Source organism: Notothenia rossii (genome assembly GCF_949606895.1).
Source record: "Notothenia rossii genome assembly, chromosome: 1".
In the NCBI taxonomy this organism is placed as follows: domain Eukaryota; kingdom Metazoa; phylum Chordata; class Actinopteri; order Perciformes; family Nototheniidae; genus Notothenia; species Notothenia rossii.
Window position 1 is genome coordinate 12871069 of NC_136912.1, and position 18744 is coordinate 12889812.

General features: G+C 38.2%; 2 protein-coding genes across 4 annotated transcripts in view; one reads left to right on the forward strand and one right to left on the reverse strand.

Annotated features, from left to right (window-relative positions):
* Nucleotides 1–561: 561 nt before the first annotated feature.
* On the forward strand, nucleotides 562–11844 carry il15 (interleukin 15). The gene is made up of 6 exons (XM_079678980.1): nucleotides 562–820; nucleotides 6888–6970; nucleotides 7503–7590; nucleotides 9754–9804; nucleotides 10596–10733; nucleotides 10860–11844. The coding sequence occupies exons 1-6, from the start codon at nucleotides 752–754 to the stop codon at nucleotides 10962–10964; spliced, it is 534 nt and encodes a 177-aa protein (XP_079535106.1). The 5' UTR covers nucleotides 562–751; the 3' UTR covers nucleotides 10965–11844.
* inpp4b (inositol polyphosphate-4-phosphatase type II B) overlaps nucleotides 7687–18744 on the reverse strand; it is a 166189-nt gene continuing 155131 nt past the window's right edge. For 2 of the 3 annotated variants that reach the window (XM_079678929.1, XM_079678927.1), the window contains one exon: nucleotides 13042–14326. In XM_079678929.1, the coding sequence (XP_079535055.1) occupies nucleotides 14194–14326 (133 nt within the window). In that variant the 3' untranslated portion in view covers nucleotides 13042–14193. Of the gene's footprint in view, nucleotides 8243–13041; nucleotides 14327–18744 lie in introns of those variants that run through there. The other variant, XM_079678930.1, reaches the window with a different exon arrangement.

Genomic DNA, 18744 nt, shown 5'->3' on the forward strand with positions numbered 1-18744 from the left:
GTGGACTGAATGACTGACTGAACTTTTATTCTGACATGGAGATGAACAAGTAAGCGTAATGTCTCTCTTAACATCTTTATTATATATAAGTTTAGATTAAATACAACTCTTGTGTCATTGCACAGAGTACTACCAACACAGTTTGCACACAAACAGAAAGTGCAAATATTAATAAAGTGCATTAGTTTTCAGTTAATTCACAGAAAAAACACATGGTGAGCTCTATGGTTTTGATTATTATTATAGAATATTATTATCAATTTTTATTATTACCACATACATTTAGAAGCATTTTACTGATGTCAATAAGCCCATTTTAAATACTTGGGTATTACTAGGCTACTGGGTAATTTAGTAGTACAGTACTGAAAAATATAAGCTTAATGGGTTTTTACATTTTAAACATAGTAAAAATAGAGCAGTAACAAGTACAATATTTCCCTGTGCAGCAAAAGTTTAACGTTTTTTTAAATGGGAATCCTGTAGTAAAGTATGACAGTAGAGTAGTTGAGGTTGCTGTCCACTGCTGGTGAGTAACACAGTGTGGGAGGAGTGAACTTCGGCAGCATGACGCGCAGCGGCGGGACAGCAGGGCGTCGGTCTCTGGAGCGACATCTGGACCGCAGTCCGGCTCCTCGCAGCCGCTAATACCACGACCCATGAGACTAAAAAGCTTTATAGGAACATGTGAAATGCAAACATGTAATCTCGGATTGTTGCTCCGCTGGATAGGAGACAGACCTCTGCACAGATGATAGACTTCATGACGGCTTTCCCGGTAATCCTCGTCCAGCCCACATGCCCCGGAGACCTGCGAGCGGTGAGCTGACTTTCTGTGTTCGTGTGTGAACTAAATTAAACCAGATCTAACTCAACTACACCTCAGGTTTAAACGTATAGCAGAAACATACTTAATGAAGCAGGGCTAAAAAGTGTCAACATTTACAACGGTGGGAAATAACTGGTGCGTAATAACCGGGGGTGTGTCAATTTGGTGATCCACGTGCGTCCATGCCGGACAAATGTCTGATGTCAGTGAATCAGGCTCCTCTGTGATTATTTGGTTGTAACCAAACTAATCACCAGTATGGTGAAGGGTTTAGTTTCACTTTCAGTTTGTGCAATGATCTGCTTCACCAAGCCACTCCTTCCGTCTTGAGGTTGATACTGTAGCGACGACAAGACGTTGCGTAATCACAGGCAACAAACACACACAGGTGTCCAACAGTGTGTGAGGAATGATCGAGTAACACGTGCATGTTTGCGCATTTATTTATGTGTAGACCTACAAGTCCTTGGAGAGTAGCTACTTGTAATACTTAAATCCACTCAGAAGTCAGTATTATCAAGTATTGTTGTATGTTTAATCTAAAAACAAAAAAAAGCATAATATAATGTGTTTTCTTGTGTAACATCTTAATGTAAAAAAACCCAGCTACAAGATAGATACATGTAGAAAAGAATGAAGCAAATATTTCCCTCCAAAATATAGCAGAGGTATATAAAAAGCATTAATGGAAATACACAAGTAGAGTGCAAGTACATTCCTCCTCTGTCTAATATAGATTTCAAAGGGAAATATTGTCATTTTTACTCCACTACTTTACTAGGACATAAAGTTATTCATTGCATAGTTCTCATTAAATACAAGCATACTTGCCAACCTTGAGACCTCAGAAATCGGGAGCATTTCAAAAGGAGGGAGGGTTGATTTTCTAGGGAGGAAACTTTCACATTACATAACTTTACATTACATGTCACTTGTCATGTGACTTCCATACATTCAGTAGGCCTACTGTGGACAATCCCCACAGGAGCAATTTGGGGTGAAGTGTCTTGCCCAGGGACACAACAACATGCTGAGTGCAGTGGGACTCGAACTTGCTATCCCCTGATTTGAAGTCCAGCACACTATTTACTGAGCCACAGCCACCATTAAATCTCAAATTTAGGCATGCACGTGTGTTATGTGTTGCAACATATTTTGAGGGAAATCAACAATTCAGTGGCAGTGTAATACCGGTGCAAATTGTAAGTAGGAGACATCTTGTGTCTTGCAGAAATTAATAATATTTTGTAGCTTCAGGATTCTTTTGCTGTTTCAGTTTTTCTCTGTTGGAGCCTTGCATGCATTCATATAACTTTTTAATAACTTCTGATTATTTCCACACTTTCAAACAACATTTCAGTTTGCATTGAAACAAGAAATTAAGTTATCATACCTTCAGAAGTTACTGACTTCTCTTAAAGATGGGGTAGGTAATTCACTTCAGATATACTTTTTGTTATATTCCATGGAATGCTCTTAACATCCCGATAGCAATGCATATATTAAATGCTTTGACAATACAAAAAATTAATCTGTGGAAGCCGTAGTATTGTAAAAAGCAAGATCAATCATCTGAGCTTGCCCGGCTAAAATAACTGGATGGCCTACCTGCCTGTCAGCCTTCAATCTCTCGCACAAATTTATCTCGTGCCCTCATTGGTCATGTGCGCGTTTGTGTGTGTTGGAGGAAGGGCTCTGTAAGGAAGTCTGAAGGAAGGGGCATTTTTTTCAAATTCTAGCGCACTCGAGCTGGTTTCTCCATTCTTACCTACCCTACCTTTAACTTCTTACACAACTGCTGAGAACAAAATGTGTTCAACTCTTCAGCTTCACTTGCATTTGCACTGCATTTTAAAAATAAGTAACAGAAACAGTTTGAACAGAGCAGGATTTTCCTGCTTATGTGCAACTTTTCTTTATTTAATATTATCAGAAACTGGGAATGTTTAGATTTTTTTTTTTGTTACAATTTTCTGACACTTTATATATTGTACAATTACTTGATCAATTCAGATCAAAGTCAGCTCATTAAGCAAAGGTGTACAATGGTGTACATCTGCTCTCCATGTGACTGTCTGATTGGCTTTCTGCCACATCAACATCTAACAAATCCCAACAGAATGCATTGTGGAAACACCTTGCTCTTCTTTTGTTTTTTTTACCAGAAGCGGGTCACACCTACCATTGTCTTCAGTGACGCAGAAGTAGACATCTCATTCAGATTTCTTTCATGTACTCTCTGGCTAAATATCATAGAACTAAACTACTTGAACAATGCAACAAAAGGTTTACAGATCATAAACTCTAAAACAACGTGTCACCTGCACGGGTAAACACAATTACAATAAGGCAAACTGATCTGCACATTTCTCAAACTTGTTGGCAATAATGAGTTACAAACACACATAAATGACTGCAGGGAGAAAGGAATCTCAGTGAAATCCTTATGCGTTTTGAACTTGGAAACATTGTGTTAGGCAGAGGAGGGCCAAAGTGGTGGTCATGGATGGCACATGGCACCTAGTGATGGGAATTCCGGCTCTTTGTAGTGAGCCGGATCATTTGGCTCGGCTCAGCAAGAACAGCCGGCTCTTTTTCTGCTCCCAAAGGGCTCTTCATTTGACCACGTATACCTTTTATAATTCAATCAAATGTAGCCCTGTTTTGACTAATGATTTATATGTGTCACTTACATTATTCAATAAATCTTTTGTACTGAAGTATTCAAAAGTAAAACATTTAATTTTTAATATAAATGGTTTGCTGTGGCCAATTGTTTTCATTGCATTTACAGACCCTTGTAACTTTCTGATACCACCCAATGAATGCACTGACTTGCTTGTAGAACCACGCTACACAAAGCAGATAGCAACACCTATACAAACTTTAGAATAGACATTTTAAAAAAGGGCAGCTACTGTATCAACATTTTAAAATTGTATTTAAAGAAAAAGCCCCAACAAAACAGCAACAGCTGACATCAAATCTTTGCTGAGCCTAAAGATAATCATAAATAAGTAACATAGTGAAAATAAATATATTGCAATGCTCAAAACAGCAGCATCCAGCCGTCTCTAATCCTTGGATATTACATGTCACTGCATGCACGGAGCACCCGTAGCACGGAGATCATCACATCGTTCTGTCTTGTATTACTTCACAACAAAAAAACATTAAAAAAACGTCTCGTTCGCGACCGACACATCACTAATGGCACCCTCTTATGACCCCTACCAGATTCAAAAGGTGATTGGTACATCTGTTGTTGGAGAATCAAACTAAAAACTAAAGAGGATGCAAATTGGCAACAAGGAGACAAAACAGCTACAAAGATTCAAAACTAGGACAAAGATGAAACATTCACACCAAGAGACACAAAACAACCAGAAATATTCGCAAAACGGCAACATACAGTAGTTTCAAAACAACCACAAAGTTGCAGAAATATATGTAGAGACAAAACACCGACAAAGACGCAAAGCGATCACAGAGATGGGACCAGTTAACATTTTCAATATGTTTGTAAACGGGAATTCACAATACAGGGACTGACTCACACAGTCACACATTACGTACTTGAAGCCCTGTGCATTCTGTGATTTAAGGGAAGCTGCCAACACTAAGTAAATATCAGCAGCAATAAAACTAATCGCATGCTTGTTGGCAAATTCAGAACCAAGCTGACTTTACTGTCAGAAAATCCAAGATGCATTAAAGGTCACCTATTATGAAAAATCTACATTTTCATGTCTCTTCTACATCAACATGTGTCCCCTCTCTCTGTGTAAAGAGATTCTGAAAGTTTCAGGGAAAAAGATTCTCTCTCTTTTTGTCCTGATCCATTTATATAAAAACCTGTCTGAAAATGAGCTGATCAGATGTTGGCCACTTTATGATGTCATAACGATTTTTTTTGGCTTGTGTAACCATTAGCCAATCAACAACCAAGGTAACCCCCCCCCCCACCTTATCACCTAAATCTCCTCTGCCATTAGGCGCTTTCACACTGGAGTACTTTTCCCAGTATAGTTCCAAAAATATCCGAAACTAGAACTTAGTTCATGAAAAAGGTTCCCATTTCTGGGCGGATTGCAAACTCCCAAAAAATGTTGTGAAGCCGCCATTTTATTATCCTCACATTATCATCATTAGCATTAGCCCAGCGCGAAAAAACGCAGAGAGACTAACTTATGGCAACACAAAAGAAAACATGGGAGCGGTGGAGATGAGGAGGTTCTGGCGATTTACTCGGAAGGCTTCAGTAGAAGCTGCTGCCAGTCCCCAACTTCGGGGACTTCCGGCCCGGGACTTCGGGTGGCAGCAGGGTCCTCCCTACAGGCCAATCACGCAAGCTGCATGGGGCCCCGCCTTGCGCAGGGGGCCCCGCCCAGAGGGCCTCAGCTGCTGTGCGCAGTTCTCCGCGCACCCCCCTGCTGACACGTGAGAGTGAGAGGTGACAAGGGGAGCACGTCTGTAACCCGACACCGTTGCAATGAATCGACATCTGACCAATCAAGGCTTTGATACGGCCACGAGTGCAGGTGAAGAGATGTCGGTGAAAAGACAGTTTCAGTCCGGCGCAAGCAAGAGGAAAAAAAAACTAAACATGAAGAAACTAGAGCATCACTCGAAGGTTGGTTATTGTATGAGTCAAATGTACAACTTGCGAATGTTGTATAAGTCAAATTGCCAATTGCCATATTAAAACATCAGCTGCAATTCACGACATGAAGAAGGCAGTCTCTGCATAGCATATAGGCCAATGGAGATGCAGTTATTTCCAGCATTCTTTATTTACTATTCATTCAAGTATGTGATGCCTTTTATCTGCTGATGTACAGGAGGAAGAGTGATACACTGTCTGTCTAGTTGGCTTACATAACAGTTAAAGTTTACAGCCTAAAAAACATGGAGCATTTTTTCCCATTTTTATTAATTTTTATGTCAATTTGCACATTTCATGGTGATGCTCAGCCTCTCCCCTTAACTCTTAACAGTCATCATCATTTCAACCACAACACATAGAAATACTGAGAGAAATGTGTGTGTAGTTGTTGATACATTGCTGACAGAGGGAACTACATTTGAATACAGATTTAAGAAATATCAGTTTTTGAGCATGCCATAAGCATATTACAACTATATTATAATAAAACAATATAGTATTTATATTATTGAATTGATTATGATTATGATTATTATTAGAAGTAGTTTATTTGCATCAATTATATTTGAATCTTTTTGAGGCTAGTATTTGGCAGGAAATGCAGACGTATTCACCTGTAAACGCACACTGAACGACGTGCATGCACATTTAACATTTACCTCACTGTATAAAAAAGTAACTGTGTTGATAATAATAATAAACAGGAATTATATTTGCAAAGTAGCCTACTTTTTTTTTTTTTTCACTCCTGTCGTTGGGGGGGGGGGGGGGCTCATCTCACAATGTCGCTTGTGGCCCCAAGTTGGCTAGGGGCGGCCCTGGGTGGCAGTATACGCCGTGAAGTTGTTTGCGGCCTGCCAGTAAACCCAAAGCAGAAGAGGAAGAAGTGACGTCAGCGGCTTCATTTGCCTAATCCTCCCTCAGGGACTTATTCCGGTGTGAACGCGATCTGCTCTTTAGTTCATCAGAACTAAAGAGTTCTGAAGAACTAACCTCTGATGAACTAAGTACGGCAAAGTACTTGGTGTGAAAGCGCCTATTGTGTTCTTTTTAACCAAATATCTCTCAGAGGGGCGTGGGGAGGGGCACCTTATTTTCATCTAAAGTAGAAGTGACAGAATCAGCACTTTTGAAACAGGGCTGAAGCAGAGGGGATTATGGGATGCTGCAATGATCTGTTTGGTGTTTGGAGCCAAACACTTCAGAGACATGTTTTGTATATATCTGAGACCTATAATATAATGATGCAAAACAGTATAATAGGGGACGTTTAAGGAAAAATGTAGTCGCTAACCATCTCTATTTCTCTCAACAGTCTTGTTTAATAATAAACAAAATAATCTTAAGGATGAAAAACTAACACTTCCTTGTTTTATTTTGTTTTATTTATAGAAAGGCATCCAGTTCCAGTCGACCTGTAATCTATGCAGAGAGAGCCACAAAACTCAGGTCTGGCTTTGTTTCTTAGTTCTGAGGTAGGCATACAGTGTGTGACCTGTTTTCTATTAAATGTTTTGCTTATTAAATATAAAAATACACTTACCAAAGACAACACACAATAGGTAAGCCCCTCTACATTATTCAAAAGAGAAAACATTACCAACAAAGGATCCTTTTCATGTTTAAAGTACAAAGCGATATAGTTCTTTCCTCAGATTGAAAACGAGAACACATCCTGTATAACTTGATACCACTCATCTACTCGAGTATAAATGGCTTGTTAATACTGGTAAAGTTCCCTGAGAAGATTACCTGTGTTACTGTAAAAGATGATATTGTAGAAGTTGTTAGAAAATAGAGATAAACAACTTCTTTCTTTGACAACACAATGTGTGTCGTTTATTTACTAGTTACTCTAAACATTTTATAGAAACACACAGTGTAATTGTGAAGGTGAAAGAGTAAAGAGAATAAGTTTTTATTATTATTATTATTATTATTATTATTATTATTATTATTATTATTGTATTGTTATTTTGTGATCAGTGTCTCTTCATTCTCTTGAAGCTTCCTGAGTACATCTCCGTGTGCCGCCTCTTTGCCAGACACACAGGAATTACAGTTGTGCTTTGATGGTCTGAGAGAAGCCATTAAGGTGAGAGAAGGTATTGAATATATATATATATCTATTTCAATGTTTATCTATGAACTGTAAGATGAAATAATGTGTTTGATACATAAACCATCATGTTTTTATGTTTACTCATACTTCGTTGGCATCTTATTACAGTTTTTCTCGATTGCTAACACATTTTTTTTTTTAATTGCTCAGTTTCTCAGAACACTAAACACAATTCACAAAACCACACACCCAAAGTGCAAAACACTTAATTTCCCCTGCTATGTGAAGAACTGCACTCAAAACGACATAAAAACTTACCAAATGCAAACTTTAGCACCAAATATAACACTTCATTCTTAATAGTGGATTGTTTGACCACCCAGCTACACACTGCTGAGCATCATCTAAAGCACTTCCATCTGTTATGGGCTATGCGCTGTACATAGAGGGTTCTGCAGAGAAAGATTGCTTCAGTATACAGAAATACAGTAAATGAAGAAATACAAATGAGTTGTTGAAAAAAACTCATATTTTATTCAAAGATAACATTGTGCAACATGCATCATAGTTACTATGCTTCGGATCTCTCTAAGTGATGCATTGTTTTCCAAAACCCAGTTGGTAACTGCTGCTTCCTGTGCCTCATTGGAAATCCTTGGCCTTCCAACCTCTTCTTTTCTCAGTCCTTCAGATAAACAACAAAGATATAGTGGTTGGTCAGTGTCTGTGTTGCATACAAGTAAGTTTACCACAGTACATTGTGCAGGATTTCTGTACAGTTATAGTATGCAACATGCCAACAATTCAATTAAAATTCAAATTAAATTAAATACGTTTCACACAACAGATATAATTATATTAATATTATATGTGCTTTATGTGCAATATATACTTTATGTACATATGCCATCTTTAATAACTGTAATATATACCGGGCTGCTAAATCCTAAGAACTGCTACAGGATTTGATTTGTAGATTTGATTTGTTTTTGATCTGTATTTTTGATAAATTATGTAACTTTTGATCTTTTTTTAGCTTATTGTTTATTATATTATAACTTAGTACTTTTTTTAACGCATGTAAGATATGCAACACTAAGCAGTCTGTGGCTCTTTCCTGCTGTAACGCTGCACATTTCCCCTCTGTGGGACTAATAAAGGTATTCTGATTCTGATAAGCACTGATATATCAGGAATTATGCAGAGCTACAAACTGGTAACTAACCTGTTTTCAAGTCTAAGTGTCCGGATTACAGAGGCAACAGTAAATCAGCTTAGATTAGGCTGAACCCTCTGTCCAGCCTCTCTCATCGTCAAACCATGGTTGATTTCATTTCATTAGAGAGTACTCTGACTCTTCCTCTTCCTCTTCCTCTTGCTTCCATGTTGGCTTCCATTGTTGCTGTAAGAAAGTACTCACCTCTGGTCTTTTTATAGTGCTAATATCCTGATTGATGAGCCAACAATTATGCTATCGGGTGTTTGGTCAGGTGGAACGTGTTTCTTGATTATTGGTCCATGTGTGAGGCATTTTGAATATCAGTGTTTTAAACCTGCTAACACGTGAGATTCCTGTGTCTTACGTGGAGAAACGTGTGCAGTGTTTTGCAAAAAGTGCCATGTTGATTTGCAAATTGTGTGAAAAGCTGAAAACGTGTTTAGAGTTTTGGAGATTTGAGCCGATGTTTTGTTCTTTGAGTGTCAGTTAAAATAATTGTGCTTTATGTATTATTTTAGTGTTAGCAATCGAGAAAAACTGTAAGCCTTAGAGTCATTTATTTCTGTACGTCCGTCACCCCATTAGTCTGAACAAAATATCTAAGGAACACCTTGAGGGAATTTCTTTCAATTTGGCCCAATTTTCCTCTTGAACTCAAGGATGAACGGAGTATATTTTAGTTATTAAAGGTACAGGTCACTGTGACTTCACGTCCAATTTCCCGGAAAGCCTCAAGCAGATTTCTTTGAATTCGGCCAATGATTCAATATTCATGGGGAAAGGTCAGTGACATCACAAAACCTATCCTACTGTAATTATAATGTAAACCGATGTCAAATAGGAAGGAAATATCTAGTGATGACGTACATGCTGCTTGACTGGTTGGCTAACTCTAGTTTCACCTGCAGTTTCTTCTTGGTTTCACATTTGAAAACATTGAAATGTGTCTAATCTGAGTCTTTCTTTTCCATTCTCAGAATTCTGACGCTATGCTGTATGCTCCTAATGAAGTAATTAATGACGCTGATGTAAGTTGTAAAAGTACACGATACAATTATTGTTTTGAAATGACAAAATCATTTCACATGTCGACAATAAAAACGTAAAAGATGCTTATTGATTGTCTATTTTTCGTATCGTCCTAAAAGTAAGTATAAAGTATCCAAAACAACAGTATTGTCTGTGAAGTCCACACCATTGACTATGGATTTGTCAGCCATTCAAAGAATAAGTATAAAGCCCTCCAGTTATTGAGATTAGCACCACATTGATGTTAGCTAAAAGAACATGCTTAGGTGATATGCCCTGCAGCCTAGATACTGCCTTGATGATAAGTGTAAACCTACCTGGTAAAAAGACACAAGTGTCTTTTATTGAAATTCTGAAGCCCTATTGAGCAACATCACATTTGTAAACGCTGTGCACATAACGAGAGGTGGGTTTGTTGGCCTGGCAGAAAACTGGGCTATTGACGACGATAGTTTGACACAAATGGCTACATCCCTTCGTTAAATCATTACTACGGTGTAGTTTAACATTTTTAGATGTCCTTGCTGCCTTCGGACTTGGTGTTCTGAAAAAAATAATAACCTCAAAAGCCAAGTGGCATTCCCCTAAAATATGAAACCCCAGGTCTTAGTGGTAATATAAAAAATACACAACTTAAGACAGAATTCATGTTACGTCTTGATTTTGAGCTGTTTAAACCTGCATGATGTGCACAAAGGTCTGACACAGCCACACAAATATGTGAATACTTGTTTATAACTGTTTTAATAAACCTAATGTGTCCATACTGAGGCATTCCTCTCTCTCCTAGGAGGAATGTAAACTGAACATGTCTCTCAAATGTTACATGTTGGAGTTGGTAATGGTCATACACGAAGAAGAAATTAGATCTGATGACTCAGACTACATCTTAAACTTCAATGACAAATTTCACCCGAAACATAATACTGTAAGTCCTGTTTTTCTATTTCTATGTCCTGTTTTATGTCAACTTACATTACACAAAGCTTCTGTGCTATATTACTGTTTGTGTTTTTATATAGATTCATGTTGATTGTGTCTTTTTGAATTTCAGGATGGCTGTCGACGACCATGTGAATCGTACCCCCTTGTAAATATTACAAGATTCTCGGAAAGACTGCAACGTTTTTTGCAAGAAATGAAAAGTCGTATGACGTAAATACTGTGAGCCACACATGTTCATTTGTAAATATCTGTAAAGAATTTGTTTTTATTTTGTAAATATAACGCTGTGTACGCATACCGTCCGGTATTTTGTATCAAAGTGAATCTGAATGTATTGAATGATTGCTTTGAACTGTACAGAGGAAGTCTCTATGTGCCACAATCTGCCTTTAAGTTGTGCTGTTTAAAGAGAAGTATCAAGTACTACTACTGTGTATACAGAATGTATAATATTATTAAGCTCATTGCCATACACTACTGAATGTCACATTTACGCAGTATATGCCTTATGAGCTCCAGTATCTTCAGAATCATTGCTTATCCAGTAAATTATATTCCAACAATGAAGTCTTTCATTGTTTTTGTGGTTCTTTTATCTCAACGTTTTGTCAAAACTGCTTTTTAGTTCAGTCGAGTTTACATTCAGGGATTGTGGAAATTCAGATGGCATTTGGCTTATGTTTAAACAATGCAAGCGTGTGTGGTGCAGGTGTGATGAGTCGGATAGAAATGTAATATGATGCAGAATAGATCTGAGAGTTTGGTTATCAGACAGCGAGAAAACAGGATATTAGAAGTCTAGGAAGTTATCTTATCAATCATGAGGTATGAAGAAATATAAGAATCATGTCACAAAGTAATCGACTGGGAATGTGTCCTAGAATGTATTTACTGGACGAAGCAGCATCAGTCCGGATAATGTAGCAGTCGGCGGCCATGTTTTTTGTTGTTGTTGCAGGCTGGCCTCATATAAAAGTCATTATGGAGATATTAAGGGCTAAAGTTTGTCTGAACGTACTCACTTATCATTATCTTTGTGGTCTAACACACTTACTGAGTGCATTTCCTTCTTCATAAAACATTTAAACAAGTAATTGTGCATTGGTTTCTTCCCTATTTGTTTGCTAGTGGTCTTCTTCACAACCTTTCTTGGCACATTGCTGTGCTTCATGTTGCATTTCCATTACTACCTGGCGTAGCCTGAGGACAAGATGTGGAATGTGCTACATGCGTGCTTGCACAAATATCTGCTCATATTTGGGCATTAAACCAAAACAACAATGTGGAGTTGCTACATAGCGCAGGTTAACAATTCGACAGGGCACCTTTAATTTGGTATGAAAGGCAAAGAAAAAGGGTGATCATCTTGTGCTTCATTATATGATGCCCTTTTGGGAATTTGATACCAGAGAAATTCAATTAAAGTGCAACAAAACCACTTTAGAGATGACCTTGGAAGAAGTCCAGGTCAGAGATGCCACATCAGAATGACGGACAGCAGCCTCCTGATGTTTGTTAACTTCTTGTAAAATTACAAAAGTTCTGTTCAATGACCATACATATGTTACCATTTTTATGTTGTGTTTAACAAAGAGCTCCGCTGAAGCCTTATTTTTTTTTTACCAACGTTGTTGCGATGAGTCATCAAACAAGACTGATAATGATCACATTTCTGACGGTTCCGGAGGCAGTTTAGGGCAAGTGTATTCAACAATATACGAGACATCAGAGGTGAGAAGTTTTAGATGTGGCTCTGGGCTCAGGTTGGTTAAAATTCCGTAATTTAGAAGCTATGAGTCTTTCTTTAATTGTGCCAATTGAGGGAAACAAAGCTTATTTTCTTTTCAACTGAGAGACATGTCATGTTACATATATCATACATTTGGGCAGGAAGCTTAAATACCAAAGTTGGCAATTTGTAACAATGACTCACCATTACTAAAACTGACTCACACATTGAGTCTACTTCCTTTTTTCTGCTGCTGCTGAAGGACCAATTGACGATCTTTCAAACCACCTTTTAAGTCTAAAAGCTGTAAATATTTGATACCTAAAATATGTATTTATTTATGAAGTACTCAGTTTTATTTTTGGGGATTCAAGGTTTTTATTCAACATGCAATTTTAATACATATTTATCCAGAGGAAAAACATCTGATTTTCTCCTGTGCTTTACTTAAGTGTTTTTTTTAAATTAAAATGTGTGTTCAACTAGTAGAAGTTACCTTGTTTAGTTAAGTGCACACCTGTGAATTTGAATGTAAACCATGCACAATACATCATCACAAATATCCACATCAATTCATTGTTTTATTTAATGTCAAATAGAAATGTTCATATGCCAAATGAACAACACAGCCAATACATTTCAAACATGCATTAAAGCCCAAGCTTTCGACACTTAGAATATAAAAACATTTTAATGTACAAAAATAAATAATGAAATTGGAATAGCATTTGGAAATGATGGTCCAACGTCCTCATCCTGTCCTAACATCCACACGTGGTTTCACTGGCCTGTACCTTGATATATAAACATATTATTTAAGAAGCTCAAGTGCAACCATCGAGAGAAAATGTATGAAACGACTCAACACGTGCTTTTGAATACTGGTCACTTATTAGAGATGAAGGAAAGATATGATTGTAACTAAAACAATATCGGTGAAGATTAAACCTGAATATGTCATGCCACGTGGGGTATGTCATTTATTTCAGAAACACTTTTTGTTATATTCCATGGAATGCTCTTAACATCCCGATAGCAATGAATATCTTAAATGCTTTGACAATAAAAACATACAAATATTTTCATCTGTGGAAGCCGTGGCGCTGTAAAAAGCACGACCAATCATCTGAGCCGGCTAAAATAACTGGATGGCCTACCTGCCTGTCAGCCTTCCATCTGTGCACAAACGTATCTCGTGCCCTCATTGGTCATGTGCGCGTTCGTGTGTGTTGGAGGAGGGGCTCTATAAGGAAGTGGCAGATTTGTTTCCGGTTGTGTATTTTCAAATTCTAGCGCTCTCGAGCTGGTTTCTCCAAAATTACCTACCCCACCTTTAAGGTCGAATGGTCAAGAACTGCAGACATGTTTTAAATCTTTTATCATGTAAAATTGAGAGAATATAGGCGTTATACATTTTGCTAACTAGTCCATGTGGAAAGCAGCTACTGCAAAGCCCACCAGCTCTATCTATCTATCTTTCCATACAGATGTTCTTTTTTATCACTGTAGAGGAAGTGGAACACAAACATGGAAAGTGCATTCCTTTTACAAATGACGAGTTTTGGCACGCACATAACAGATTATAAAAACAAAATATCCAACAGTGAGATACAAAATGCAGCACTTTCTCTTTGTTTACAAACAGTAAAACCTTATTTATAAGCATCAATATTTACTGAAGAACCACACTGACTGGTTCCACGGCACACGGTGCTCAGGAGTCCACTTTGCCGTACGTCCCCTCCGGTGGCCGGTAACATTTGGGAAAGGCCATCAGCTGCAGCATGTTGAAGGCATATTTCCTGCATCTAATATTCTTTTGAACGTTTTCAATCCGACATCCTTCTCTGGTGATCAAATAATGATGGCGAAGAGGAGTGAGGTGGAAAAAAAAGAAAAGAAAGGAAAGCAAAAAAATAAAAATGAATGAATGAGTTTTTGAAATTATGTTGTTCCATACAGCGTGTGATGATAAAGATGGACACAAAATATAATTTAAGTTTATCTTTGAAGAGGATGACCTCCCGAATCACTGATATGTGCTCCTTTGAAAGTATTTATTAGGATGTTTATCAAGCCAACACATTTGAATGATTACAGAAAGTGAAAAATAATTTGGCCCATGGTGAAGTAAACCCTTCCAACAAGTTTGAAAGTGAGCCAGGACAGGAGTAAAAACTTAACCAACAAAGGAGCTAAATAAACTTGGGTTCGACCACTGAGCAGAAACTGTATTTCTAAATTACTTTATTGGTTGTTGTTGTTGTTGTTGTTGTTGTTGTTGTTGTTGTTGTTGTTGGTTACGTCAAATCCCTTTGCATTATCTTTCCTTCATGGTTGCTGTCTTTACTTAATAATTTCACACAGGCGCATCAACTTAGACATGTACAAAAACACTTTGCAAACCTGCTAACCAATCAGAATCCAGAATATAAGTAGCATTCTGTATGAAATGTTTAATCTAATCTTTGGATTGGCTGCAGGTCTCCCTTGAAAAAGAGATCTATGATCTCAAGGGACCAATCTGATTAAATAAAGGTTTGAAATTAAATTAAATTAAATGGAATAATATTTCATTTTACTGCACTTGCCAACTGACTTTATCTCTAGACGAATGTTCACACTCAATATGTTTTTCCTTCACCCAAAATAAACAGATTATAACACATTCAAGTAAAATAAGAAAGACTTTTCCTGTTTATAATTTTTGAAATACTTCAGAGGATTGTGTGAGAGTAATCACATGAGATCATTTTATATTTAAGTTATTATGTTGAAACTGTGGGTCACATAAATACATACAACTAGCTTTCAGCCAAGACCCAGCTCATGTATTCAGGTTTTAGTAGCTGGGAGTGAAAATAAACGTTATGAACTCAGATCTACTAAAGATTCAGATGTATATCAAAGGTTACATATTTGTTTGAAAGCATATCGTGAGAGGCAAGAGCCAGAAGTCCAGATTTCCAGAAACAAGTCAAGTGAACGTTTTCTGTTCAAGTGAAGCTGCATCTGAGTCCAATCATATTTTATTGAAAGATGCAAGTCACTATGTGTGTGTGTGTGTGTTTGTGTTTGTGTGTGTGTGTGTGTGTGTGTGTGTGTGTGTGTGTGTGTGTGTGTGTGTGTGTGTGTGTGTGTGTGTGTGTGTGTGTGTGTGTGTGTGTGTGTGTGGCCTAGCATTAATATTCGTGTGGGGACCTACATCTGTTTACACAGTCACATGTGGGGACTCACCTCCCTTATGGGGACACAATGGAGGTTTGGAAACTTGGTTAGGGTAAGGGTAAGGTTAAGGGTTAGGCATGTGTTGATTATGGTTAAGGTTAGGATAAGTCTCCAGGAAAAGCATGTAAGTCAATGTAATGTCCCCTGAAGTGATGTATACATGGTATGTGTGTGTGTGTGTGTGTGTGTGTGTGTGTGTGTGTGTGTGTGTGTGTGTGTGTGTGTTTGACGGTATGTTTTACGACGGTTGTATTTGGTATATTTTAGCAACAACTGCAATGTTTTTAAAGTTGTTAATCTGCATTTTAGTGTTGAAAATCCAATGGAAAAACTGCTCTACTACATATGAAATGCAATTGAATACAACGCCTCTACCGCAACTATGTTGTACAAATACGTCAGTGCATCTGCAACATGTTCACAACATATCATTAATATAATGAGCTTCAAACATGTGGTTTGTCCTGTGAGGCTGAACCGTTTTTATTGGATAACAACACCATGTAGTAAAAAGTAGAACCATAAAAGTTGATTTAAGGATGTTTTCTCCTATTGTGGAGGTGGATCAATACATAACAGTCCTGCAGACTCACAAAGTCCTTCAAGGGTCGGTTCATCTAATCATTAATCGAGGGGATTAGTGTGCATTAGCCTGTTCAGAAGAGTGACATGCTGCTGTTTATTAACTATCTACAAACTAAATGCCATTCACCCATAACACATTTGGGATGGAGAAGTGTCGCCATGGAAATGGCATCACCTCTCTGTTAATCTGCCCTGCTTTATATGCCAACTGATAAGTTGTCAATGTCTTTCTATGTCATTTGATAAAGGGTTGAATAAGTGGCATAGAAAAGGGAGTGTATTTTCCTTAACCAGTAATCGTGACTCTAGGAGGCAGAGCATTAACTGCACTATGATCTTCTAAACTACGAGTGACCTTCATAACCTGCGTATGGGAACAGGTGTTCAAACATGTAACTTCAGGAGTTAGAATAGATTTCTGAAGTGGCAGAAAGAAAGAGCATGATGCACCGAAGCTTAAAAAAACACATACACATTCATTCATTATTTTCATCTATTAGACAAAACACACGTTGTATTTACATAAATTGTTTGCTTTGCACTGCATTTTCTTAGAGATTTATATATGTCAACCAGTGGCGGCCGGCCCATAGGGGCGCTAGGGGCGCCAACCCCCTCTTCCCACATGTTTTGATTGTCAATAAATAAAACAATATATTAAAAAAAAAACATTTTTTTAAATTTAAATTTTTAATGAACAAGGTAAATATTATATAGTTGGTATCATTAAAATGTATTATCTACAATAAAATCTCGTTTAAAATTGTGTAACGATGTCTAAAGTTACTGATAAGTCACATGTTTCCTGCCTGGCCCCAGCGTGTATCATTACCTTCTCTCGTCTGGGCGCTAAGAAAGGAGCCCTCAGCCAGTGCAGCAGCAGCCAACACATTGCTGAATGTTGCTATCTGTAAACTATAGAGTGGCAAAGTCCCTCCCCTTCCGATGGACCTCCATGGGACCTTATTTTGAAAAAATTATGTATTGAAGTCAATGGAGAGAGAAAGATTATCTTTCGATCCCGTTTGAATTGTGCCACGAATTACACATATGAGGTTTGTCAATTTAAAAGATAATTTTGCAAGTCAAACATTTTTTTTCTTTCGTAAAACTGTGAAGTAACACATTTGTTTGTGTGAAATGCATGAATGAATTACATCTCTGGTCCCGCAGAACAACACACGTCACCAAGATGGCCGTCACTACTGTCTTGTCAACAAAACGATTGACTACCCTCACTATCACCACAATGAAACACGTCCAGAAGAATGTCATACAAAGCTGCCTGCCTGCCTTCCTTTGATTCTCTCTGAACTGCCTGGTCTTTTTAATGTTTAATGTCAACCATTTGTGCAGATAGCATGAAGTAAAAAAGATCGGCGATCGCAGATGCTGGCGTTAGCATTTCTCCCCCGGGCTTAAATTGTGTATTATAGAATGATCATACTGGTGACAGTACTCTTCAAAGGGTTCACGAAATATGACTACTACTCTTACTGTTTAACATTTTGGGTTACTTAATGTTACTTCATATTAAGGCTAATACAAATTACAAGGCTGTAATGCTAACTAACGTGCAAGCTACTAGCTAGGTAGCTAACTTGATCCAGCCACTCCTGGTCCTTTCATCAGACGGGAAACGAAAGAACGAGCAAGACCCATTGCTGAGCACACAGGCATCTTGTTAAAGTTATCTTATCTTATATCTTGGCTATCTCTTATACCTCATTCACACCAACGGTGTTTCAGGGCCGGTTCGGAGCTGGAGCTTGAAAAGCACCGTTTTTTCCTCTTCACACCGCAGCGGAGCAGCCTCTTAGCTCCGGAATCCGATTCATTTCGAGCACCAAAAAATTGTCCGGCCAGAGCAAAAGCACCGCATACGTCACGCTTACGTCGAGGCGGGGGCAGGGGCAGGGGCGGGATCAACTCCTGAACAACAACAAAAAGCCGGCGTTTTATCCGGTTTGTACACAACGATGGAGAAACTTAACAAGCAGCAGTGGTCCTCTGAAGAGACCAGTTACCTACTGGGAATCTGGTCTTCCAAAAAGGTACAGAGGAAGCTGGAGCACAATCGGCCATTGTTGTTGTTGTCGGTGTCAGCTGTGAGGGGTTTCCGAGCGGTTTGGCTTTATGAAGCAGGCACGCAAACGGTTACGTCATGACGCAAACAATGACGCAATGACGCAGCACCAGTCGGACTCTGGGCAGTGTGAAAAGAGCCGGAGCTAAACTGAAGAACCGGTTCTGAACCTGAAAAGCTCTAGCACGGAGCTTGAACCGGAGTTGCGTTGGTGTGAATGAGGTATTAGTGGAGGAAAACAATTGTGACATCACTTACGCGACTCTGGGATTTGTAGTCTTCCTAGTTGCATATTTTTCATAGACTTATATTTCAACAGTTTTACGACAAACTGACTTTTTGACATGGAAATTATTTTTTAAGATT